Raw genomic sequence first — 25,431 nt, forward strand, 5'->3', positions numbered from 1 at the left:
AACATTTATATTTCTAGCTACAGTTTTAAAACGATGCTGCTTGCATTATGAATGCTATAAATGACTCGCGTGACGTCATCAGAGACCGAAAAATAAACGCTCTATTTTAAAAAAGTGTGATCTTTTCCAAATCCGAATCTGTGTTTGGTATAGTATTTTATGGGCCGATTTTACAATTAGCTGTTATTTTTTTATCAGAACAATTAAAATACCAAGTTATTATTTCCTCAGAAAATTTTTGTGAGGAATGATAACTTGGTACACTGTAGATTTTACTTTAATAGGTAATGCTTTTGTTAAATCGTTTTAATTAATTATTTAGGAAAATACTATTTAAATTAATCCATAATCTTATACGTTAATACAATTTTTGACTGACAATAAAAAAAGCTTAGTAGGTATTTGATTTTTTTATTGTTATACATTATTACATGTATATTTAATATTTTAAATAATATATTTATTTTATGTATATTTTATCGTTTACTACGGACACGGCGACGTGTACTCAAAAATATTTAAAAAGGCATCTCTCCTATAGGCTTGACCTCGTTCACTATGAATAGATAGCAGAGTAGTCTAGAAAAAAGAGAAATACCATTTTTCAACGAGTAATTAGCAACTGTACCGGTTCTTTTAAAATATCTCATCACATACATGAGTACATTTTTGAATAAACTTTTGTTAGATTATACTATGTTATATATAGTCAAGTTTTTAAATACACGTATTAATTATCATTATTGAGTTCTTGAGTCTTACGGAATAGACTCTACATAGCTTCAACAAAATCAATGATTTAGACATAGATAACTTTACTTATTTTTATTGATATGATACAAAAATCAAAGTACTTTATTTTCATACTAAATATTGTTTGCGTTATATTTGATCATCTTAATAACTGTTTGATATAAATATATTGTTTTGTTTTGTAGTGATTGATTTGGTTGTCCGGAAGAGATGGTAATTAATAATAAGTCCGCCCATTCTACAACACATGACATATTTTTATATATTTAGGTTTTTAGTATACTTAGGTATTTAGGTTTTTATATTTAGTATTATTTTATATATTTTTTTATGTTAAGATTCCTGTATTTTATGTTTGTGGTGTAAATTAAGTAAAGCATATTAACGTTAACATGACAAAATACATCGATATGTTCATTTAAATACATTTTGGTAATTCATAGTTAATAAATATTTTGTTTGAATTATTATTATTTTTCAATTTATTTCATCTTCAATTGTATTTAAACCGATGACGATGAAATATTAAGCGATTTATTATGTAACTTTTATAATCTTAAGGAACTCGAAACACGTATTATGACCCGAATTAAGGTTGAATTCCTTTTTTTTTTTATTGTTTCCTTAGCGCATCTTGTCTTTTTCATATGTTTTTTTTTCTTTATATTATAGTGGACCTTTACGTTTTTATTACCAAACGGCATTACGTTTTGACACCATATTTATTTAAAAAATCTAAATATGTTATTTATGTGCAATATAAATGTTTGATTTGATTTTGATTTTGCATTACAAGTCGTAGATTTCAGACGATATTTTTCGTCGGATTGATTCGGAATGTGTTTGAAGAGGTGTTATGTATGCTTGAAAGTAGTTTTTTTTTTGCAACAGTATTTGATTTCATCTTTTAAAAACATTTTATTAGTTTGACTATCGCACTGTCGAGAGGTATGGATAATTCATACATATTACTTAATAATGTATGGATATACTCTTAAACAATGCTAATTTGCAAAAATATAAATATTTTTAACAATCAAAAATATTTATTTTAGAGTATTTTTTTATTGCTTTTTAGCTATTTGCAAAAATAAATAAAAGTATTAATATCACTTGGTTTCGATTACACTATCAGATAAGTATAATAAGATTTAATATAATCCGCACTATCGCGTTATAAAACGTTATTTAAATTAAAGGAATAGTAATCGTAAAACTAATTCATTTATAACCCAATTAATAGAGAAAGGTTTCGAGCATTTGGTTTGTTTGGTTCACTCATTCTTTACGTGGTTTTGATAAGGTTTCATGTTGAGAAAGGATGATTCTTTATCATTTTGATATGACCGTCTGTCGATATATTTCTCATGCATTGTCCCGCTTATATTAAATTGCACACAATTATGCAAATAAATGTTTTAAATGGCGAAATGCAAATATCAGATGACTAAATAAATGTTGCTATTTTGTACTTATCACAGAGCAAAAGATTTCACGCTTGTCACCTTACAATCAATGATACTGCAATGCGACAAATTCGATCAAAGTGTGAATATATAAAAGCGAATTACCACTGACTGATTATTCACGAAATTTCAGAAACAATAACACATACAAACTTGAAATTTGGCAGGTAGGTCTCGTATAGGGTATAGACACCCGCTAAGGACGGATTTTATAAAAACTCCACCCCTAAGGGGATAAAACGGGGTTTGGAAGTTTGTATTTAATAAATTTCGCGCGGATAAAGCCGCAGGTTCAGCTTGTCCTCTATAAATAAATGAAAGATGAAAATTTTGGATCCGTATTTTGTTAACCGATCACATTTCGATATTATTTTATCTTTGATATCATAACTTTATTTTATTTTTAGAACAAGTGATGTTATCGACTAATATAATTTCCATATATAGAATTGCTATACCTAAAAATAAACCTAAGAAGGAAATTGACCATCAGATAATAAAAAAAACTGATAAAGAATCAGTATAAATACCGCCGTCGATTTAGATTCTTCATAAACAGATTGGTGATTTGCTAATAACTGTACATCGCTTGTTTGACTTTCTGTCATAAATCTTTGTTATTACACTACTTTAACCCAGTAATATATTATACAAGTAAGTATTTATATACCTCAACTTATTTTCGCATTTTATTGTTGATATTTTCTCGATTAAAAATTAATCTTACAAGACCTTATATGGTTAGCAGAAGTTTTATAATTATTATTTTCTTATTTCAGAATGCAGCGCCCAGTGAACAACCCAATGATGACATGTGGCGTCCCACACAGAAGATATTCAGCGCCATTAGAGAATACATATGGACCTCGTCGTGCCTACAACATGGGACCATGTTTTGGCCCACCGGCAGCGCCTCCGCAGTTCCAGCCTAGTGCTTGCTTCATGTCTGTCTCAACTCTCAGGACTGCATACCCAAATCAAATGACTCCGCAAACCCGCCAAGACCCATGCTTCAAGTAAAAAGTTACAAAATATGATGATAGCGCATTGGAATCTCATATAATGTTAACGATTTAATTATAATAACCATTTTCCTTTCGAATTTTGGCGATTGACAATGGATAAGAATTATAATCGAATCTTCTAAATTTTAAGTTTAAAATTTATGATATGATTCGACTAATCCTTAATTGGTGATTTGTTTTAATATAAGTGTTTTGATTTTAGAAATTAAATTATAACTAGATAATGTTGCAATAAATGCATATTGTATTTGTAATATTTAATCATCATATTTTTTCTTCAAAAACATTCGAATATTATTCAAGTCACGTTTTTCTTATTAAATAATTATAGGAATATTTTTGTAAATAACAATAATAAAATTAGTCTTAAAATATTTATCGTGGTTTCATTCATTAGATATAGCACACTCACTTCGAATTTAATCGTATAAATCTTTTTTTTTTTTTAACTTCTTTAATTTAATATAGTATAACCATTTTTATGTCTTCTATAAATAGCACTTTTTTTTATTAACAAGTATTTCTTATACATTCAAACCATTTATTTTTTTGTTTTCTAAATGAGAAAAAAACAATACTTTGTTTAGAAATAAAATGAATTAATTAAATAATTAATTAAAAAGGGATATATTTTTTGAAGAAAATCATATTAAAATTATATTAACTATCTGCTTAAAAATTATAAATTCTAAACAGTTTTAATTTAAGTACTTAATAATTTAATTTACAAAGAATTTCGCCGAACATCTTATCAAATAATTATTATCAGTCCAGATTTATATTTTGTAACTTCAATCACGTCAATTGCAATATCAATATTAAATATCAATAAAAATTATATTTGTTTTTAATCTGTGATATTATGTAAAACAGTATTGTAATGCTGCTGTTCAAAAACTTATTTTATAGTTAAATCCAAATCCAGCTTTCTATATTTTGTGACACTTTATTAAATTAACGGAGATGGATTTTTTTCAGTCTCTACAGATAATCTAATAATTATTTAATATCTAAGCAAATAATTATTTACGTATTTTCAATTTATCAGTTTTGTTAATCTGATCAGTTCTGATGATAGGGTATGATGTATTGCTTTATCTCTTTCACATTTTTCTGGGCTAAATATAAGTGAAGTATAAACGTGATTTTTAGGTAACATTTCATTCTACTGTAAATAAAGCTTAATATATTAATTTATAACATTGACAAATGTATATCAAACAAATTGTGTATATATGTATATAAATATGTACATTAAATAAAAAAGTCATAACTAATAAATTATTTATTTAATCTATACTTTTTATCAATGTCAATTAAACAAAAACTTTTGAAACCCAAAAAATAATTTTGGTTTTCGATCTGGTCTCCTAACTGATAGTACAATTTTGAGTTTAAAACACACCTATTTAGAATTGTTTCCTCAATTTATCAAAGGCGTTTGACTTGCTTTTGTTATATATGTATAATCATTAGACCAACGAGGCTGCCAATTTATAAACAGTACCGTCTTTCCTTTCCATATAGGTACGATATCTGTATTAATAAGTAACGAATTACGTGTATATCATAAAATGTATGTATATGAAAAATAAATAGGAGGTCCATGTATGGATGCTTGAGAGAAAGATTTCCATTTTATGTCGTCTTGCGGCAAGAAATCAAAAGGCCGAGAGCACATTTTCACATTCTATAGTGGTATAATTCCCTGATTTTTATGTCGTTCACGATCAAAGGCATAATAATAAGACCCAGAAAATCCCTGAAGCTTAATAAAAATACTTTATGAGCTCGATGTTTGAAATCGTTGCCGATCGAGCTCTCACAAATCAAAATTGTTTTCTCTAAACCAAAATGTCAGGTAGTATTGATTTAATCTTTTTTTTTATTTTTATCTGTGATCAAATAACTGTTCCCAAGTTGTTGGGGTCTGAAAAACTACTAAATTTAAATATTGGAATCGTATAATCGTGTTACCAGATCATACAATATATTATATACTAATATATATTATATATTACTAGATAAAAACACGCCATTGCTCGGATAATATAGATTTATACATTTTATGAACATTGATCTATAATTCATTGTGCATAAGTTTCCATCGATTATACCATACCCCTGCACGAAATTATTATTTGGAACACACTTCTTCAACGCAAAAACTGGCAGCTCCTTAAACTGTCATGCCATTGAATTTTATGGATTTAACATCGAAATATCTCGATTACAGGTACGAATTTTCTTGCAATTTATTATTTAAAAATTTCAATGACATAAATTTGTGAGATAAAATGCTTAATACCTTAAACATAACAAAAGTTTTGCACCCTTTAAATGCAAGAAGCTTGCAATATCATTACAAAATAGTAAATTTATTTAAGAAATAATTTCCTAGAAATTATAAAAATTTAAACACGTGTAATAATTAAAACATTAAAGTAATAAAATGTTTTGTGAAACATTCATAATAATCGTAGTTAAAAAAAAATTAGAAGAATTGCATAGATATGACGCTATAAGTAATAACGGACACGATAGTGCCAAGTATTGTCGCAAAGTTGAGACGATAGAGATTAAAAGCCTTGAACTGCAGACGGTTATTGCTAACAATTAATTTAAACGTCTGCAGGACTTCCCTTTTAACATGATCTGCAAAATTAAACATTTTAAGGGCCTTAATGATAATTTAACAATAACTTGCATAATAAAAAACATTTTTAACACTTACTGTATTTAAAATCGATCAAATATTTAATAAAATATAATTCAACGGTTTCAACTTCTTGTTTTATTTGTTCGTCTAGATAACATGCTACAACAAACCAAACAAATACTTGAACGCCTCGCAACACTTCTAACCAAGGGTGATCAGTCTGGAATAAAAATGTCCACCTTATTGAAATTAAATCTATTGTGTAAAATATATTTTTCAAGGTTAAAAAGTAGAGAATTTTTATATCATAAGAAGTTTTTATTGAACTACTAAAAGATAGTTAAAATAATCATAATACAAATTTAAAGATGTATATATAGTTATATTTATATGATGGAGAGAGAACTTAAGCCTAAGAGCTTTGGCCCATACCCATTATGCTGGACAAGCGAGTTAGTACTTAGTGGTGCAGTGTATTGTGGAGGGCTCCTGATTTTGACATGAATGACAACGTGGATTACTTAAATTAATTTAAGAATTTGTATATTAGTACTAAAATAACTATAACTTCTTACCTCGTTATTAGAAATCAAGGTTATTGTTGTAACCGCGCTTGTAAACATCACCCAAATCGTAAGAAAAACCTGAAACATATTATATGTTATATTATATTAGCGTTAGAGATAAATAAGATCAAACAATTATTCAGTTGAATAACAAGGGATCGGTCATTTATAAAAAGGAGTTTCTTGAATTCTTCATTTTTTAATAACAAAAAAAAACTAATAACAATTATAAGAAACTCGTTGATTTGTAAATAGCAATTCTGCGCAGATTAACATTTGCTACATGCTATCGTAAAAGTAAACAATTCATGATATTGAACCCTACGTGTCATTGTCGAAATAATCTGTCGGCATAACTAAAAGTCATAAAACTAAGAATTGAATTGAATGATTTTGAATTTTAAAGTTTAAATTGACTTACCTCCATCCCGTGACACTTCTGTAATAGACGAATGCAAGTACATAAGTCATCGTATATTTTGCACAATATTTTTAAATTTAAGTGTAAGTTTGGTTCTATTTCTATAAAATACATTTTAAGTTTTAATAAATAAAATAATCTTGATTTGAATTGTTGACGATTTTTAAAATAAATGTTTGATCCAGAATTTTCGTAAAGATTATTTCTCAAAATTTCTTTAATATTACAATTCACAGAGTTTAAAATAGTCGCGATTAAGGATAAATGTATTATTAAATGAAAAATAGCTAAGAACAGTGGAATTCTTATGACCATTAGGTAAGGTGGATTACAGAAAATCACTTCTAAAGACATAAAAATAATAAACGTGACGCTATGTATGGTAAACCACAGGTAGAGCTTTGTGGAAATCATCTTCACACACGTTCTATTTATTTTTAAATCATTAAGCATCTTTATTGTAGTTCGGTATATTTCAATATATATATTCTCTTTTCGTATATTGTTCAGTAGAATGATCACGTTTATAATAAGATTATTAATATTTGAAATTTCGCTCAAGTTCTGTTTGATGTTGAACCGCAGGTCGAATTTTATGGCGATCAAATGAGTTACAATAATGCCACAAACTATAAGAAGACACCAAAATTTATTTAATATTGATATGAGTGTGTGGTTATTTACATTTGAAAATATGAAAGGCTTTCTTAAGCCAAAAATACTACATATGAAATTAAAGAAACGAAAATAGTAATAAAACATTTTGGACGTCTTTTTTACGTAACCGCTGAGAGTGCTCTGTTTTGTAATTACTTTAATTAATCTTGTTACAATATCAACAAGTAATTTACTCGTAGTAAAACTACTTATTAAATCATAATTTTAGTTCGCTACGTTATTATATAGTTATTAGTTCTAAATTGAATTATAATTGAAATTTAGATTACGTATTTAAATATAGATAAAAGTTAAATAATTATCGAATTGTATATTATTAGTGACTTAAATATATTTGAAATTTTGATTTCGTAAGTAATTTCGACTGTCTGTGTGTGTTACAATCGTATTTAGTTCCATTAAGGTAATTTGGGATCTATCTAAGGACATATGTAAATTATCGGATTCATGGCGCTATTGTAATATGTAATAATGGATCGCTGTTTGATTTTAATTTGCCAAGGAGCTATTCATAATATCTTATTACTCGAAACGAAGGCATTATGACATGACCGGTGTGGGATCAGCCGCAGGACCGACGCCTTTAGGTGCTTCCTGAGGCACGGAAGTGTAACGAGCCGGTACCAAAAAAAACTTAAGATAATTTTCCTAATTCGATCCAGGTTTCTAACCAGAACCATGAGGTACAAGCCGATTAAGCTAGACCTATGACGACATTAATAATTGAAAATTATTTCATTAATTTTAGAAAATTATACCTAAATTATAAGGAAAAAATTTCCATAAGTATAAAATTCTTCGATCAAATTGTCAATATCACAAACGAATCGTAACGTAATCTTTGCCGTTTAGCCGTATTCCTATTTTACTGACACGATGAAAGTCGGGGACATATCACATACTTCATCATCAGACATACACATTATATTTTTACTAATCGCACGGTAAATTACCAAAACTCCACTGAATGGGAATGTTATACCCATGACGATACAGAACACAATAATCAAGGCGCAGTACATGTAAACATTGATACCAGATCCTACTCAATTAAACAGTGCAGTGTGTTAGTTCATAAAGCTGGAAGATAACATGAATAAAGCTATTCTAGTACCCTGTTAGCAATTTATCTACCCTTAAATGCTTAAGGTTTGAACGATACGATTTAGTATCAGTTTTAATCTAGAGCTACTGAAAGTTAGAGAAAGCTGGTAAAGTTAAGGCAATTAATGGTAGATATATATTTTAGGTATATATGTACAGCGCACTAGATTTAACCAGGACTTAAATAACAATTCAGTAGTCAACGAAAGTTAAATTTCTTGTTTTTCAAGTGATTTAATACTACTAGCTAATAATATTGTTATGCCACAGTTAGAAAAGAAATAATTATTAATTTTAACGCCACGCCATCGTACCCGTGGAGGCGGATTTCTTTCCCGGTGGATTTTATCACCGACTCCGTCGCTGAAGTATAGCTTAGAAACTGGCGCTTAATAAAGGTGTCCATTATCATTATCGAGTGCCAGTTTCTACGGTACCAAGAGGAGCACCAACTGTTTCGCTAACAACAGTACGGTTTCCGTCGGGGTCGCTTAGCCGGTGATCTTCTAGATGCAAACAGTTGAGTCCAAAGGCTCCCCCTTAGCTTATTTTGTCCATTTTTTTTCATTAGCAGCCAATTTGGACATTGTGGAGGATTTCGATCGAGTATGGCACAATGCGTTTCTTTCGAAATTTCCATCTTATGGGCTTGCCAGGAAATTATTCAACTTGATCGCCAACTTTTAGAAGCATCAATCATTGTTGTCTGAGCAATATGGACGCTCAGACAGCAATGACTGACTTAAAATTCATCAATTCTGGTGTTCTTCAAGGCTGTATACTATCATACCAACTCTGTTTCTTCTGCATATCAATGACTTATTGCATTAAGACCGTAGACAGTTCATCACCAGACGCGCTAATATTTTTAGCAAACACGTCGACAAGAACCGGAACAAATTTAAATCTGAAATCAAGTCTTTGCTAACCAAAGGCTCCGGCTTAACCTAGTCTAATTCAACTCCACAAATACCCGAGTTTACATGTTAGTCAAAATCTGTACATGTATGTCGTCTGCTGTCAAACCATTGTGATTTCATAGAACGCTTTTATAGATAAAGTTAAGATAATATAGGAGGAAAAAAGCGAGTTATTTAAATAAAATTCGTTGTTATTAATTAACGAAATTTTCTATGTAGTAAATAAATAACAGTAAAAAAATGAAAGAATGAGTCATTAACTTTGCAAGAAATTATATTAAAACATACACATAAGTACATTAATATCTTATCTAATCAATACTTTGAAATAACAGTGATAAAAACATGACTCTGATAAAGGTGGTAAAAGATAAATGTTTCCAATGCTCCTTAAAAACGCAATAGCGCTTTTGAGGAAACAATAGTGTATTTGTATTTTTGTTTACGTTTTATAAAGGATTCTCCAATATGTCTTACAGTAAGTTAACATTTTATACATAATTATTAAGTATCTGATGTGCCTTACCCCTTTAAGGTATTATATTGCAAGTTAATTTTTATGTAATTTTATTTCTGACGAATTTCTAGATCCGCCCCCAAGCGGTCCTCCCCCGTATTACGGATACCCTCCTCCGCCGACTGCAGCGCCTGGATCTTTCGCCTATGTACCGGCACCGGTCATTATGCCGGTATATCCCCCACATCACCAAATCGACACGCAGCCTGCCTACGTGACTAATTACATTTATCCTCCACAACCGGCGCCTGAACCAGTACAAGTGGTGGAACGTAAGATGCTTTAATTAATTATTAAACGAAACTTGTCACTTTAAGTATTATTTTTAATATTTTGGTTAATAAGGTCGCATGCAATAAACTTCCCGTTGTGTACATTTTAAAATGAAAAACTCTAATACACGTATGTTTCTTACATACGAAATAGGTATAAAACATTAAATAAAAGTTTTTTATTACAGATCCTTCAACGGAAATTATAGATTGGGTGCCAGCGACACCTGCTACAGCTCAGGCCCTTTATGGAAAAGCGTTCCTTGCTGGCAGAGAAGGGTGGGATGGAAGTCCCTTATGGTCTATCCGAGCTCATCATAACGGAAATTTAGTTCCGGGCAAGCTAGCTATTAAACATAAAGCGGCCTATATACCATTTTCCGGTAAAGAAATACCGGTGCACAATTTTGAGGTAAATAACCGGACACATTATTTTAAAAATATAATAAAATGATTTCTTGTAGTAATCGATAGTTATATCACAAAACTTATGTAATTGTCGTATACTTTATATTATCTTTATACTCGATTAAAATATTGTAATTTTATATCCAGGTGCTATGTGCTCCGAACCACGCAGTGCATTGGGTGCCGAGTAGTCACGGACAGGTGCCACCTAATGCAATCATCGCGGGCAATACTCATACGGGTGAGCCCTTGTACCTAGGCAGGGCACGCCACAGGGGATCTTTTTCTCCTGGCAAGGTAATCATAATATGTAATATACCGTAAGATTATCCTATGTCATATTTACAATCTACATTTTTCCCGAAGTCATTTTAAAATACATATGTATTTCTAATATTCTTATTGTTAAAAATGTAGTACTCTTTTGAAACGTGTATTTTATTGTATGTTTTAATTGTATAAATAAAGTTGGTAGATCTGTTATATAGGTATAATCTAGATATTTGTAGTTAGTTCCTTTTTTTATTACAGATACATCCCAGCCACGAGTGCTGCTACATTTCGTTTAGTGGGTCAGAAGTATCGTACAAACAGCACGAGGTTCTCTGCACAACGGAAGGCTGATTGAAGTCGATCGACACTGTTTAACAAGAAAACGGATAGCGAGACCCATTTGTACTAAATAAAACCATATTTGTATATTACTTTTTTTATTACATGTGAACGAAGCGTAACCTTAGTGTTTTATTCCTGTTAACATATTTATCAAAAACATGCCCCAGAATTAATGGAAATGTATTTTAAGGACATGAATAAATATTATAAGCAAATTTGTGTCAACAAATTACTTAAATATAATATGATTAAGGAAGAAAATTATTTTATTTATAATTCAACTAAAGAATGAAGATTATTATTAGAAAATAATTTATTACAACATAAATGAAATTATATAAATATTAATAAGAGCATTGACGTAAACATAACTCTAAATTAGGGTTGTCACCCATTTTAATATAGATATAAGAATTTATGAAGATCATCTATACATTGGTCCCGGAGCGTCTTCGATCACCATCACGTTAGAAGGATGCTCGACCACAGTAACTCCTCCACCGCCGCTGTTGTCACAACCACAGCATCCACAACAACAGCACAAACTGCTGACTAGGTTACACGGGCTACTACAACAGATTCCCATAGTTAACTGAAAAATAAAAAAATATATTATTGCATATAATATTATGTAAAATAGTAAACTTAAGACTAAGTAACTCTATAATGTTCTATCCACCAACTCGCATTGGAATAGAGTATTGGAATAAGTTTTAATTCTCCTCAAACGAATAAGAGACCTCAGGCCAGCAATGTCCCAAACATTTACAGGGTCTTACGTTACTACAATATTAATGCCGGTTGATATTTTGTATCATTTTAAATAAAATGTCAAAAATAAAATAATTCACAAAATTAAAAATATACTGATCATTATTATTATTAGGAACATATATTATTTTATCCATTTTATCCGTTGTTAACCTGCACAATATTTAAAAAAAATATTATTTTAAATTTAATTTAAAATTAAAAGATTTAATGTTAACTGTGTGTAAAAAGACAACTGTATTATGACGCCATTTTATTTATAAAATCTCTTAAGTAGTTTGCATTTATTAGTTAGATAGTGCAAATCACGTTTAAACGACTTTCTATCTACATCATACATATTTTGAAATGGCGCCCCGTATGACGTCAGCTGACGCCCGTAATTACCGCTACCGACCCTATTACGGTGATTTATTTATGCATTATATCTATTATTTAGCTTTTGATGACAATGAGGGTTAAAAAGTCGTGCTAAGGAAATGTTTATGAGAGTAAGCTAGAGGGTTTAAAAAAGCAAGAGACGTGTATTATAACTGGAATCGAAGAATTAGATTAACTCATGATTCTTATATATTTTATTGTTTTTGGCCTTGTTCACTAAAACGATTACGGTTCTTATACTTTGTACGTATTTATATACCTACCTTAATCCTGCATTATCAATAACAAGATACAGTAGTACAGTTACTAGGAGAACCTAACGATTATAATTTTTTTTTTAATTCGCGTAAAGTCATGTCAAATTTTAGCATGATTTGGAACATTTAATAGATATTATGAATTTTAAATATTAATATATAAATAATAATTTCATGAAAATATGTAATTAAAGGAATATTGTACTTACAATGTCACCTTTTACAACCTTTTTACTGTCCTACAGCTAGTAAATATATTAACAATTTGTTCAAAAAATCTGAACTGTGTCATGTCTAAAAAGATAAGATAAACCAATCAAACATTTTTGGTTTTCATATCACAATATATCGATTTATTATCTATTTGTAACCTAAAGCTACGAAAAATGTCGATTTGCACAATTATAATTATTATGTAACCAAAAGATGATATTTTTTTTTTAAATAATTCAGGCATGAAACTTCAGTGCTTATTATATGAATTGATTCAATTTATAAGCAAGCTTTAGGCATTAAATAAAAAAATAATTTTAGGAGATTGACAGGACATTGATTTACTTCAGGTTAGTACGTTATTGCAAGAGTTTTTATTTATAAATGTACAATAATTTATAATTTTAAACAACATAACTAGAAATAAAATGTGATCAAAAAACCTACTATATTTTAGGTATATACAATTATCAAAACTTCAAAATTATTAAAGAACGAGTGGCAGAAAATAAAGAAAGAAATATGAATATTCATTGAAGTTAGATAATGTTAACTGATGATGACGAATAGATTAAATTGTGTTGTTGAACTTTACAAATTGACAAGAACCGCCACAATAAACTAATTCTAACTTTTGTTGAACATAAGCCAAAATCTTGCACGAAATTAGCGAATGAAATGCTCTTAAAATTTTTGTTTTTACACTATTCTTAAAACATAAATCAAATTACTATTTTAAAATAAGTAAAGTTAAAGAAAATTAAATTAATTGCTTTTAATGGAAATAAAGATAATACAACTATTTACCCCAATTTGAAAAAATAGTAGAAAGTGTCTTGTCGCATATTGAATACGTTCTTTAATCTTTTTTACAAATTTTCGTTTTATAATTATCTGGGAAAATTTGACCGAAACGGTACAGTTTGTGAACCAATCAAACTCCACAATAATCCACATATACCTGCTAGTAGCTAAGACCTGATACTTATATAATTTTTGACTATTATAATAAAATAAGTTGTTCTATTTACTAACCTTTAAGTATCTACCTATAGTATTATTCTACTTACCTCCAGTTAACATGGTGACTGAACCTTTGGGGCTGGTTTTAACTAAGTAAGCACTAAAAGTTCACACAACAATTTATTTTTCTTTAGGCACTGTAATGCTTGCTAATTAGTTTTATTTAAAATAATAATAATTACGTTGAGTCTGTTCAACAAAATTTGTTACAGAAGAACTCAAGATGCTGTTTTGGTGGGGTAGGCTTAGGCGCCTTTTAAGTAATCTCCTCCCACTAAATACGTCACTTCGTATCTCTACGATCCATAATTTTCTTTGTACATTAGTACACATTACATGATTCTGGAATAATCTTTCTGGGCGCTGAAAGATGAAATTGTAGAATATTAAAACATATGTCCATGTGGTGAAACGTTATTTCTTATAATATAATATTTATTGCAGTACAATGGTGTATTGTTTAATAATATAGGGAATGACCAACAAAAGTACTAAAATTGTGCTTCGTTTATACATAAATCGTGTAATACGTACATAAAATAAAGGTCCCGCGTCTGTATGCGATAATTTCAAAAACTACCAAATTGATTTTTTTTTCGGTTTTCACTAATGGATAGAGTAATTATCATGAGATAGGTTTAGATGTATTTTGTATGTTGAGGTTTTGTGTAAATTGGTTAAAATATTATGATGATTATTGAAGATGTTGGCCAAAATACAACGACAATTAGAGATGTATTTTATGATATAAATTTTTTATGTATATACTTTTTCTGTCTGTAAGAAGACCGAAAGGAGGGTTTGGTAGCTATTAGTTATTTAATAAAATCAATTTTCAAGTCGCTTAATTGTACGTATCATTCTTTTCAGCAGCAACCTTTTGCACTTTTAGTAAAAGGAGTAGGTAGTATTCACTTTAACTAGTAAGAATCGCCTTTCATTTGGTGAATACGGAGGTATTATTATTTTATATACATTTCTTTTTTATTAATAAGTTATATAATCTACAAGTGCATAGTCTCTTTGGAAAATAAACAGACAATCTAAATACCCACAAACAATCAGCTGACTACGACTTTTCTGTTTTTTTAACATTCAAATTATCTTATACTTTGAATTCAATAAGTATAATATTAATAACACCAAATTCTATTTATTAATTTTGTGTCAGTTTCAAATTATATAGAGAAATATTTATTTATTAGAAACAAAATCTAATAAACAAATGTAAGACAAAAATCTTATAATATTTGTATTGATACATCAATTATTATTCTACTTCTTCATATACATTCTGCTGTGTTCGTGCCATATCCAAATACATATTATTACGTCATCATCGGCATTCCATTGATAAATGTGTATGTGTGTGTATGGTATAAAAATCAGCGGAGCAATTTTTTTTCCAATGACTTTTTCATGCTGTATCCTTTAGCTCCACCGCTATCAGAGCAGCTGACGTTCGCTGTTATGTGCTAGGGGAAAACTATTATTGTTATGATTTTTCGATGAAAATACATACAGTAGCAACCCAAATTTTCGAATTAAATTTCCATAAGTACGTAATGGGATAAGACATTAATGGTACGGGAGATAGCGCTATAGTTAAGCGTGTCATTTTATCAAAAATCATAACAATAATAGTTTTCCCCTAGCACATAACAGCGAACGTCACCCGATGGTCACGCCTTAATTGGTTTTTTTAAATAACTTTATCGATTATCTACAAACTTCGGCTAATCATAATTTGTAACAAAACATGATTGAGTACCTACCTACCTTTCAATATACTCGTTGTACACGTCCCAAGCTATTGATATTATTCTTCTCGTTTATTTAAACAAAACAAATTACTCATACGAAGTTTTTAAATTTATATGTTATAGTTTTTGCAGCGCTCGCTTCAAAAACTCCTGGACCGGCATTTTTCTCTCGGGCTACGTTCGCATATTAGGGCTATATCTTACAAAATATGCAAAATACTGAAATGATTAGCCCATGTCCGACCTAACTTTAAATTAAAATAACAAGAAAGTTTGAGCAAATTAGAAGCTTTTGTGTGAAATTAGAAAAAAATAATAATAGACTCATTATAATAAGTAGAGATGGGCCGAATGTGGATTTAATGGAATATGAAATTCGGCAGAACATTGGGTGAAAAAAAAAAAATCGGCCGAAGTTCGGTTCAATTTAGCCGCGCTTACTCGAGAGCGACACGTCGTGAAATACTTACAAGTAGACTGAAAATTTATTGACAGCGATGTCGAATAATAAGTCAAAACCGTCAAATGATTTTCTCCATACTAAAAAGTATGGACGACGAATGCCAAAAAGTAAGCAATATTTAAATAAAAATTATTATAATATTATGTGATATAATAGAAATTTAACACGGTGAACTTATTATTTACACTTTTGTGTCCCCATTTAACCAAAAATACATGTATAAACTAGCAGCTAAATAGTTTAAAAAACGTTAATAGAAAAGGTCGATTTCAGTGTTTGGAGTGATGTTGACGATGAATTTACTGAGTTATTAATACAAATTTTATAAATATCATGCGGTGAAACTTGAGATCTATTTATTAAGATACTGAATGTTTTTTTTCATCCATAATCAATGCTCCAGTTTTAAGATATTTCGAAAATAGTAAGTGCTATTTAGGCGTTCCGCAAGGACTGTCCTCTTAACTTATAATGTAATAAAAATTAAATTATGATATAATATATCATAATTTTTTTTTTTTTTTATTTTATACAGGTTACAAAAAAATTGTGTCTCCATACAAACAGTTCATCTTTTATTTAGTATGGGCAAGAATTTTTTTTTTTGAGATTTCGTTATTGATTCTATACAAAAGTTGTTTTATTTGAGCACTGCAATCAGTATTTAGGAGGTTATTAATATTTTTCAAATAACACTGTATTATATAATATATCAGATACAGACAGCAATTGTTTTATATTATTTATTGATGATTAAAAATTATAACACATTTTCTTCTTAATAAAAATTACGAAGAAACTGAAAAATATTTTTGTACAACATTCTAGCTTGTACCCGATGACCAACAAATTACATTCTTTCAACAAGCCCTCACATACGTGTGTATACATGTGTGAGGGTTTGTTAACACACTCATGCACATTCATGCTTTCGTCCCCAGCGCTATTTGGCATTTTCGCTTATATAAAATGACGTTCTGTTTTTTTGTTGTTATTCCTTTTTTAAATTTGTTTTTACTATTTTAAATGACTCTGCTATGCATGTGTTTAATGTTACTTTTATTTCCAATAATATATGGATGGGCTAATTATCATTAACACAGGTCATGTACATAACCCATAAAGGATAATAAGTTTCGTTCTTTGTAAAGTGCCATACCACATGTAAATAAAGTACTTAGCTAATAATAATATTTAATTTAATCAGACTTTTTTTGTAAACTCATATATACGAGTATAAGCTTATTTTTGTTATATTTGCTTTTAGTGCTATTAAATTATTATTTTCACTCATGATATACTAAATAAAAAAAAATATTTTGGATTCGCAACCAAGAAACCGCATATGATGTGCCTGCAGATTTATGTTATAATTTATTAATAAATAGTTTTGCTTTTATATTATTATAATATCATAAATAAACTTTAAATTCCATGTTAAACTTTTTCAACTGTTTTGCAATTTATTGAAAGTTACGTATAAATTATTATAATATATTAAATACTATAATATATTACATAGTAAAATGTATCTAAGCATATATTAAAGTAATTTGTGAAATGTGCGTTTCATTCTGGTTATTTAGAAACAAATATAATTTGATGAGTACTTTCTATATTTTAAATCGTTAGTCATATATGAGTGTATACTGTGTATTGTATAAGATTAATTCAAATAAAACTCGATGCATATAAAATTAACAGCACTTTATTGGACGTGCGTATAGGTTGGGAGTTTAAAAGCGTCTGTAAAATGATATGGCGAAAACAAGTGACCTTTAACAATAAGATGGGCATAGCTTGATTATTGTGTGCGTACCGTCTAGAACCGTAATATGTGGTTGCATGCGTAAACAATAGGTGGTAGGTGAGTAGATTGCTATGCTTTTATATCAGGCGCTAACAATGAAGTTGGTCTAAAAGAGAATATAGCGTTACGCAGAACATTTAAGAGAGTTAATAAAAGAAAACGCAAAAACTTTTACAACAAAAAGCTGTGTTTGTGCTTGGTGAGAGGGCTTCGTGCAAGCCCGTGGGAAGGTACCACCCACTCATCATACATTCTACCGTCAAACAGCAATGTATAATATTGTTGTTTTTCGGTTAGAGGGGTGCGTGAGTCAATGTTATTACAGGCATAAGGGACATGACATTTTAATTTCCTAGGTGTTTGACACTTTAGTTTTGTAATGGTCATATTTCTTACCGCTCCACCGTCTTCTCCTGGACCATGATGGTCTCACAGAAGGAGGCTACGCACGATTGCTCGCGGATCAGGATCTGTCCCTCTGCTTTACATGCGGTTTGACCAAATGGCCGTTGTAGTGCAATTTTCGTGATCCTCACCACATTTAGGGCATACTACTTTATTACTAGAACATCTTTTTGATGTGTGCCCAAATTAACACTTAGAACAATGTGAAACCGTGAACTCAAATCTTTCTATTTGCCTAAACCTAACCTAACTGTTATCCACTCCTCGCTACTCGCTCGAAAAGTTTTGGTTAAAATGTAAACCAGTTGAAAAAAAAAATTACAATCATTATGTCAGAATAATAATTATTGGCTAAATAAAAAACTACCCCTTCTTGTTTACGTTCACGGTCACCACGAAGATGTTTCAATTTATAGAAGTAAATAATTATAAATATTTTTATTAAAGTCTTGGGTAAGCAATATGGATTTATCTCAGCACATTAAAGTTGATATAGAAGGTATAGATGAACCTAAGCGAAATTATCATCAGTCGGAAATACAAGAAAAGTGTGAAAGTTTTTTGTGTAGAAATTATTCGAATTTTTTTATAAAATTTATAAAGGATCTAACGCCGCTCAGGGGGTAGGTGCGGCGTTTTTTGATTATCAGACAGAAAAGAGCATTCGATATAAAATTAACTGTAAAATGATGTGTATCATGTAATTAAAGCTGATAGCTATTTTGGATTCATTATCTTATATTAATTCTATTGAATTAAATGTCTTTATAATATAGTAGACTAAGACTCTAAATATTGGCCTACCTGGAAATGAGATTGTTGACGCATTAGCCAAACAACCATCCGTCGAAGAAATTTTAGTTGAATATAAGCTTTATTTTACAGATATTCTACATGATACTAAAGTTCGATGCAAGCATCTATGGAAAGAGTTTTTTGAAGAGCGTTCTTTAATAAAGACATCTGGTATAAAACAATCCAACCAGAACCTTCAGGATATACTTGGATTGATGGAGCCAATATGAGGGTGATATTGTAACATCCTTTTGAAACATCCCGTTAAATAAGTTTGGGAATATGATGGTTAAAACAACATAGCGACGAATGTGGGATAGTGGGAGTTCCGAGCACACTCACTGATTTCATGTTCACTGAAAACGAAACCGAAAGATTTGAAGTGTAATTTTGCATATGAAGTAGATTATTACAGTGTCCTTGCAGCTTTGTCTTGGGTGCAACTAAAGCATTAAACGTGATAAACGTAGATAGATAAAAATCTATTAGATGTACAATGTACATAAATTATATTTTTTACTTTTATATTTGTCAGGAAAAACCGCTTAGGTCAAAATCATCGCATCAATTCTATCAGATTCAATCTGTACTTAAATTTACTGATGTTTCAAGCGACAAAAAAGTGCCCGAAGTGAGACAAAACAGAAAAATCAGGTGATTCCGAATATGTATATAACTCAATATCCACCAGGATATTGCTTAATTCAAATAGCCCATGAACCCTCAATATGTGCATGCATACTTGACATACTTACATAAAATTTAAGATTGTTAAACGCTAACTATGACTTAATAGTTTATATAAGAACAAAAATATTGCAAATTATTCGAGCACCGTGTCGTATTAAATACAATAGATGTTGTTTTAAATATATTTATACCTACATACATGCCAACCTCGCTGACTCTTGTCATTCTGCCATACTTTTCATTAAATTTTTGTTTAGAATATCATCATCATTACACTTGTGTTTAAATGTTAAGTTTATATTATGCAAGTTGCTGAATAATACGGAAATTCTTTGCCTTACCCGTTGATATAATTGTGAGAGAGAGGATGCATACACCAATGTTATAATAACCACATTGAAATGAATATTAGGATAACTGGTGGTTAAAAATATGCTATAAATATGATTAATTTAACAATAGATGTCTGAACCAATTAAATAGTTTCAGACTGATCTGTCTTATTTAGCAAATATTATCATTTTATCAAATTTAAGAATTCTTGTAGTCATATTATTTTTCAGGGATATTTTCCTCAAATTCACGAAAGACTGGTCGGAAAAATAAGTAACTTAAGAATGAAAAGGCGCTCGGCTATCTTATTTCTAAGTTGCTAAATTATGATTCACATGCTCGTATATTAATATAAAAATAAACAAACCTTTTTACGATTGCTACAATCTACAAACTGTTGTAAATTATTAAAAAATATTATTATATTTTGAATAGCTGCTCAGCGCGGTTCCAATACATATTGGATGAATGCACTAAATTAGTAATTAATCAGTAAATAACTTAAATATGTGATCAGGATCCAGTGACTCATGTTTTAATTCACCGATTACAGTGAGTCACCATTTGATAAAGAATTGGGTAGGTTACATCATTACATCCTGTAACGCCCTTCAATTGACGAAAAGTCATTTTGATAAGTGATATGAAGGCTTAAAGTAAAGTTTTCGTACTTTTGAAACGAGAAACCTTTATAATGTTTATCATGCATTATTCAAAAATTACCGCATTGGATTAGTCAAGATCTTCTACTTAAGATTTAACACAATCTGGAAATTACAGAAAATTTTTGAGACGATTTCTTTTATAAAATATTTTTCCTTAGTCATATATGTATATCATATGTAGTAAATGTTCTATGATAAGGTAATATACAATTTTCATAGAAATGAATACACCGCCATATTTTTTATTTATTTTTGCGGATTGTGCATTGCTGTTTGCCCCAATGAACTCTACAGGGTCTCTGAGCATCAGCGGCGGGGAGGCAAGTTAAAATACTCAAGCTTGGAGATTTGGGGTTGGGGAAGCCATTTAAGGGCTTAGAGTACGCACGTCCAAAAGGAGCCTCCTGTGCCAGACCTCGGCTTTAGATGTCGTCGTCGGGGGATGGAATGTGTGCATTGTTGTACTCCTACTAAATACTAGTAGATACTAATTAGTCATTTTCAATTTTAAATTTACATGTAATATAATAGCCATAAAAACTTATACGATTATTTTTTTTAGTTTTATATTCCAGGTTTGTAAAATAATTTTAATATACCAGCAAAATCCAGCAGATGTTACTACTAATATATAGCCATGGCGATTGGTTGAAAGGTATATAAGTAACTATTAGGCTTAGATATCGACGAATCAAACGATATAAAGAATAAAAATAAAATAAAACTTGTAAAACTTAATCTTGTAAAGCGATTATTTGATTTTAAAACGGTTTCATGAACTGGATATGCAAAATTGTTTGTTGGTTGTTGTATTGTTTATTCTGAATATACAATATTATATACATTCACAATAATATCACAATAATGAACCAGCTAAAGTCTGGAAATTTCTCTAGTCTTTAGGAGTTGGAAAAGCTACTCAAAGTGTAAATTATACCAATTTTAATTTAAATAAGCTCAATGAGCATTTCTCTTGTTCTGAAACTTTCGATACCACTACTAAGGGTAACACTTCAAATGAACTTTCAGCTAAATCCACTCCTGACTTTGTCATTAATCAATTTACTGAGTGTGATGTTAAGAACAATATCCTGGCAATTGATTCTGACGCTATTGGATCGGATTGCATTAGTCGTAAAATGATCGTTCCTATCCTAGACATTATTTCTCCTATTATCACTTCCATTTTTAACCTTTCCATTAATACTGGTGAATATCCTGATTCCTGGAAGGACACTCAAATTATACCTCTTCCAAAAAAAGCAAATCCATATCTTCTTTTTCTGATTATCGCCCCATTTCTATCCTTCCCTTTCTTTCGAAAGTACTTGAACGTCTCATCCATACACAATTAAATTATTTCCTTTCCAGAAATATCCTTCTGAATCCTTTACAATCTGGCTTCAGACCTGGTCACGACTGAGTACGACTACTGCTTTGATCAAGGTTTCTGATATTAGGCTAGGAATGGACAATCAACAGGTTACGGTGCTGACATTATTCGATTTTAGTAATGCCTTCAACACCGTAGACTTTGATATCCTTCTTGCTGTCCTCGGTTCTCTTAACATATCTCCACCAGTGATTGATTGGTTTCATTCTTACCTGCGTGGGCGTCGGCAGCGTGTTGGAGTTAATGGTTCTTTCTCTAACTGGTCTCCTATAACTGCTGGCGTGCCGCAGGGTGGCGTGTTATCCCCTCTCTTGTTTTCAATATTTATAAATTCTATCTCCTCTCATATTACATCTCTCTACCACTTCTATGCGACGATCTTAAAATCTACTCACTAAGTAAAGTTTCGGATTTAGCTAAAACTATTTATTTAGTGAATGACAATTTAGATAAAATTGCTAAATGGTCAAAATCTTTTGGATTAAAGTTAAACCCTACAAAAACCCAAGGTTTAATCATCGGGAGTTCTAAATTAATATCACGCATTTCTTTTTCTGACTTACCCACTGTTCGCTTGGATAATGTTGACATACCGTTTAGCACAAATTGTAAAAATTTAGGTGTTATTTTTGATCAACATTTATCGTGGGAACCACATATAAGTAACTTAAGTAAAAAAATGTTTTTTGCTGTAGGGTTGCTCCGAAGGTTGCGAAACTTTCTACCAATTCCCACTAAAATTTCGCTTGCACAGAGCCTCATATTACCAATTCTCGATTATGCTGACACTTGCTATGTTGATTTAAAAGAGGAGCAATTAAACAAGCTTGAGCGTCTTCAAAATCTTTGCATTCGTTTCATATTTGGTCTTCGTAAATATGATCACATCTCCGACTTTCGCAAAACGCTCAAGTGGCTCCCAATTCGCTATCGCAGGAATACTCATATTCTCCATCTTCTTTGCTCAATTCTTTTTCATCCTTCAACTCCGCTCTATTTAAAGGAGAATTTTAAATTTTTATGTACTACTCATAATCGAACGCTTCGTTCTGAAGATAATTTACTTTTAAAAATTCCTCCTCATTCGACTTCATTCTATACAAATTCTTTTACTGTTCAGGCTATTCGTTTGGGGAACTCTCTTCCTCTTGAAGTAAGACGTGCACAATCACTTGCTTCATTTAAAATTATGTTGAAACAATACTATCTTGCACTTTAATGTTGTATTTAGTTCGAGAGAATTTTAGTTTAATTTTATATATAATTTATATCTAATGAGATACAAATATATATGTATGCTTGTTAGCTACCAGGTACTGTACATTATTTTATTTTAAATATATTATTATTTCACTGTAATGTATTCATATATTATGTTTATATCTGCCTTGTACACCCCTACCTCTTTCTATATCTGTTTCTTTCCTCTACCCAAAGGTTGACTGGAAGAGATCGCTGTTTAGCGAAAAGGCCGCCTCTTGTGCATCTTTCTTAAATGTGATTCAATTTTGATTTTGATTTTTGATTTGAATAATATATATATTTTTGAAAGAAACGGTGACAATCACTGTGTAGACACGACGAGTAAAGATAAACAAATAATACCTAGTTTCCGACTTCGCAAAGTTAATACATCATTTTTGGGGCACGGTATTCGTTTCTATAAGATAGCAGATTTATTTTTAAAGTTCACGTTAAAAAAACGATAAATAAAGCACTATTATAACTCAATACAAGGTAAGATTATAAAAAGGGTATACTTAGTATTTGTAGATTTCTAGGCGGGATTTACATGTATGTAGAAATAACTTTCCAAACTGGAGCTACCTTTACATTTAATTCAAATCCGTAAGATTCAAAAGTGCTTTTATGGACCTTTTATACTCCAATAAAGAATATTTTTATTTTTATTTTTTTACAGGTATGTGTATATGGTTACTATTACATTAGGAATACCTACATATTATTATCTTAAATTATTTACATATATATATAGATTGTCGCACTACAAAATTACTAAAACAAACGACCAAATTTTTTTTTGTGCCCAAAAGGCACAGATTATTTCGCCAATGTCACGTGCGATGGAGAAGACACGATAGAGATTGATCGGTACGGTCGAGATTACAGGCTCAAATTAATTTAGAAGGCATAATAGTAGTAGACGGATTGGAAACCCATAACTCAAAACAACACAATCATAAACGAGCCAAATTTATAATCATTGTGTGCGTGACAGCTACGCTTGACACGCGTCAAACGTCATACTACTTTATTCATGTGCCTGTATTTAGTGGCCAACTGAGAAAAATATACTGCAGCATTTTATTCCATTGGATAAACACTAATTCTCGATAGGGAAATACAATTCTTATATTAGTCATTTGAGTTGTATTTAAGAAATCAAAGCAAACCCATGTAAATTCATATTCATTAGTAATAAAGTACAGTATTATTATAACCTGATTAGCCGCGATAATGAATATAGTAATATTTTTAAGAATAATATACCTACAGATATTACAATACGTAATATTTTCTTAATAGTTTTATTTTAAAATGCTGATATTTTGAAATAGCGACGAACGTGTGACAAATTATAAACCGACCGCTATACTCTATTCCAACCACAAGAGGAGAAAAGCCAAATAAACAACATTTGACAGCAAATTGACGCGATGTCATTGGTCGAGAGCTTGATTATTCTATGATATTCAGTATTTTTGTAAAAAAAAGTGGTCAAGTACAATAGTGTTGTATTATAAATAAAGATATGTTAATCATAAACTCTTAGTAGTACACAATATAGCTGAGTTACTAGCAAATCGCATGAAATACGTAAATATAAGGTTTTTTTTTTTTTCCTACTTCCATTGGAATAGGCTGTAGGTACATATTTAATGTATACATTTTTATTACCTATTTTTATTTTACAAAAACATAATAAACATAACAGTTAACATCATATACTTATCGTTTATAGTATAAACATTATATGGTATGGTATGGTTATACATAATTTGGAAGTACTTATTGTACACAAATTAAAATTTAATGTAAATTTA

At 30.1% G+C, this 25,431-nt stretch overlaps 2 protein-coding genes and 2 long non-coding RNA genes across 5 annotated transcripts; 2 read left to right on the forward strand and 2 right to left on the reverse strand.

Moving 5' to 3' along the window:
- Positions 1 to 2,653: 2,653 nt before the first annotated feature.
- Positions 2,654 to 3,619, forward strand: LOC113393000 (uncharacterized). The gene is made up of 2 exons (XR_003368454.2): positions 2,654 to 2,873; positions 2,999 to 3,619. It is a non-coding gene; the product is annotated as an uncharacterized LOC113393000 (long non-coding RNA).
- Positions 3,620 to 5,738: 2,119 nt separating this feature from the next.
- LOC113393113 (uncharacterized) lies at positions 5,739 to 7,652 on the reverse strand. The gene is made up of 4 exons (XM_026629825.2): positions 6,891 to 7,652; positions 6,479 to 6,547; positions 5,979 to 6,123; positions 5,739 to 5,899 (listed from the first exon to the last, which is right to left on the reverse strand). The coding sequence occupies exons 1-4, from the start codon at positions 7,650 to 7,652 to the stop codon at positions 5,739 to 5,741; spliced, it is 1,137 nt and encodes a 378-aa protein (XP_026485610.2).
- Positions 7,653 to 9,922: 2,270 nt separating this feature from the next.
- LOC113392994 (uncharacterized) lies at positions 9,923 to 11,488 on the forward strand. 2 transcript variants are annotated; one of them, XM_026629677.2, is made up of 5 exons: positions 9,923 to 10,070; positions 10,181 to 10,381; positions 10,570 to 10,793; positions 10,937 to 11,086; positions 11,321 to 11,488. In XM_026629677.2, the coding sequence occupies exons 1-5, from the start codon at positions 10,061 to 10,063 to the stop codon at positions 11,411 to 11,413; spliced, it is 678 nt and encodes a 225-aa protein (XP_026485462.1). In that variant the 5' UTR covers positions 9,923 to 10,060; the 3' UTR covers positions 11,414 to 11,488. The 2 variants fall into 2 exon arrangements, with proteins under 2 accessions (XP_026485462.1, XP_064072598.1); XM_064216528.1 differs by having other exon boundaries at positions 10,181 to 10,374; positions 10,557 to 10,793.
- A 163-nt stretch (positions 11,489 to 11,651) lies between these two features.
- LOC113392998 (uncharacterized) lies at positions 11,652 to 13,248 on the reverse strand. The gene is made up of 2 exons (XR_003368452.2): positions 13,023 to 13,248; positions 11,652 to 11,996 (listed from the first exon to the last, which is right to left on the reverse strand). It is a non-coding gene; the product is annotated as an uncharacterized LOC113392998 (long non-coding RNA).
- Between the last annotated feature and the right edge of the window lie 12,183 nt (positions 13,249 to 25,431).

This window comes from Vanessa tameamea, chromosome 12 (genome assembly GCF_037043105.1).
Source record: "Vanessa tameamea isolate UH-Manoa-2023 chromosome 12, ilVanTame1 primary haplotype, whole genome shotgun sequence".
Classification (NCBI taxonomy): Eukaryota; Metazoa; Arthropoda; class Insecta; order Lepidoptera; family Nymphalidae; genus Vanessa; species Vanessa tameamea.

Coding starts and splice junctions, on each gene's coding strand:
- LOC113393113 (XM_026629825.2), bottom strand. CDS start 7,652: ATGTTTTATTACTATTTTCGTTTCTTTAATTTCATATGTAGTATTTTT. Junction 6,548..6,890: donor AGAAGTGTCACGGGATGGAG/GTAAGTCAATTT, acceptor AATATGTTTCAG/GTTTTTCTTACGATTTGGGT. Junction 5,900..5,978: donor TTTGATCGATTTTAAATACA/GTAAGTGTTAAA, acceptor TTAATTTTGCAG/ATCATGTTAAAAGGGAAGTC.
- LOC113392994 (XM_064216528.1), top strand. Junction 10,375..10,556: donor CGCCTGAACCAGTACAAGTG/GTGGAACGTAAG, acceptor ATTAAATAAAAG/TTTTTTATTACAGATCCTTC. Junction 10,794..10,936: donor TACCGGTGCACAATTTTGAG/GTAAATAACCGG, acceptor TTTTATATCCAG/GTGCTATGTGCTCCGAACCA.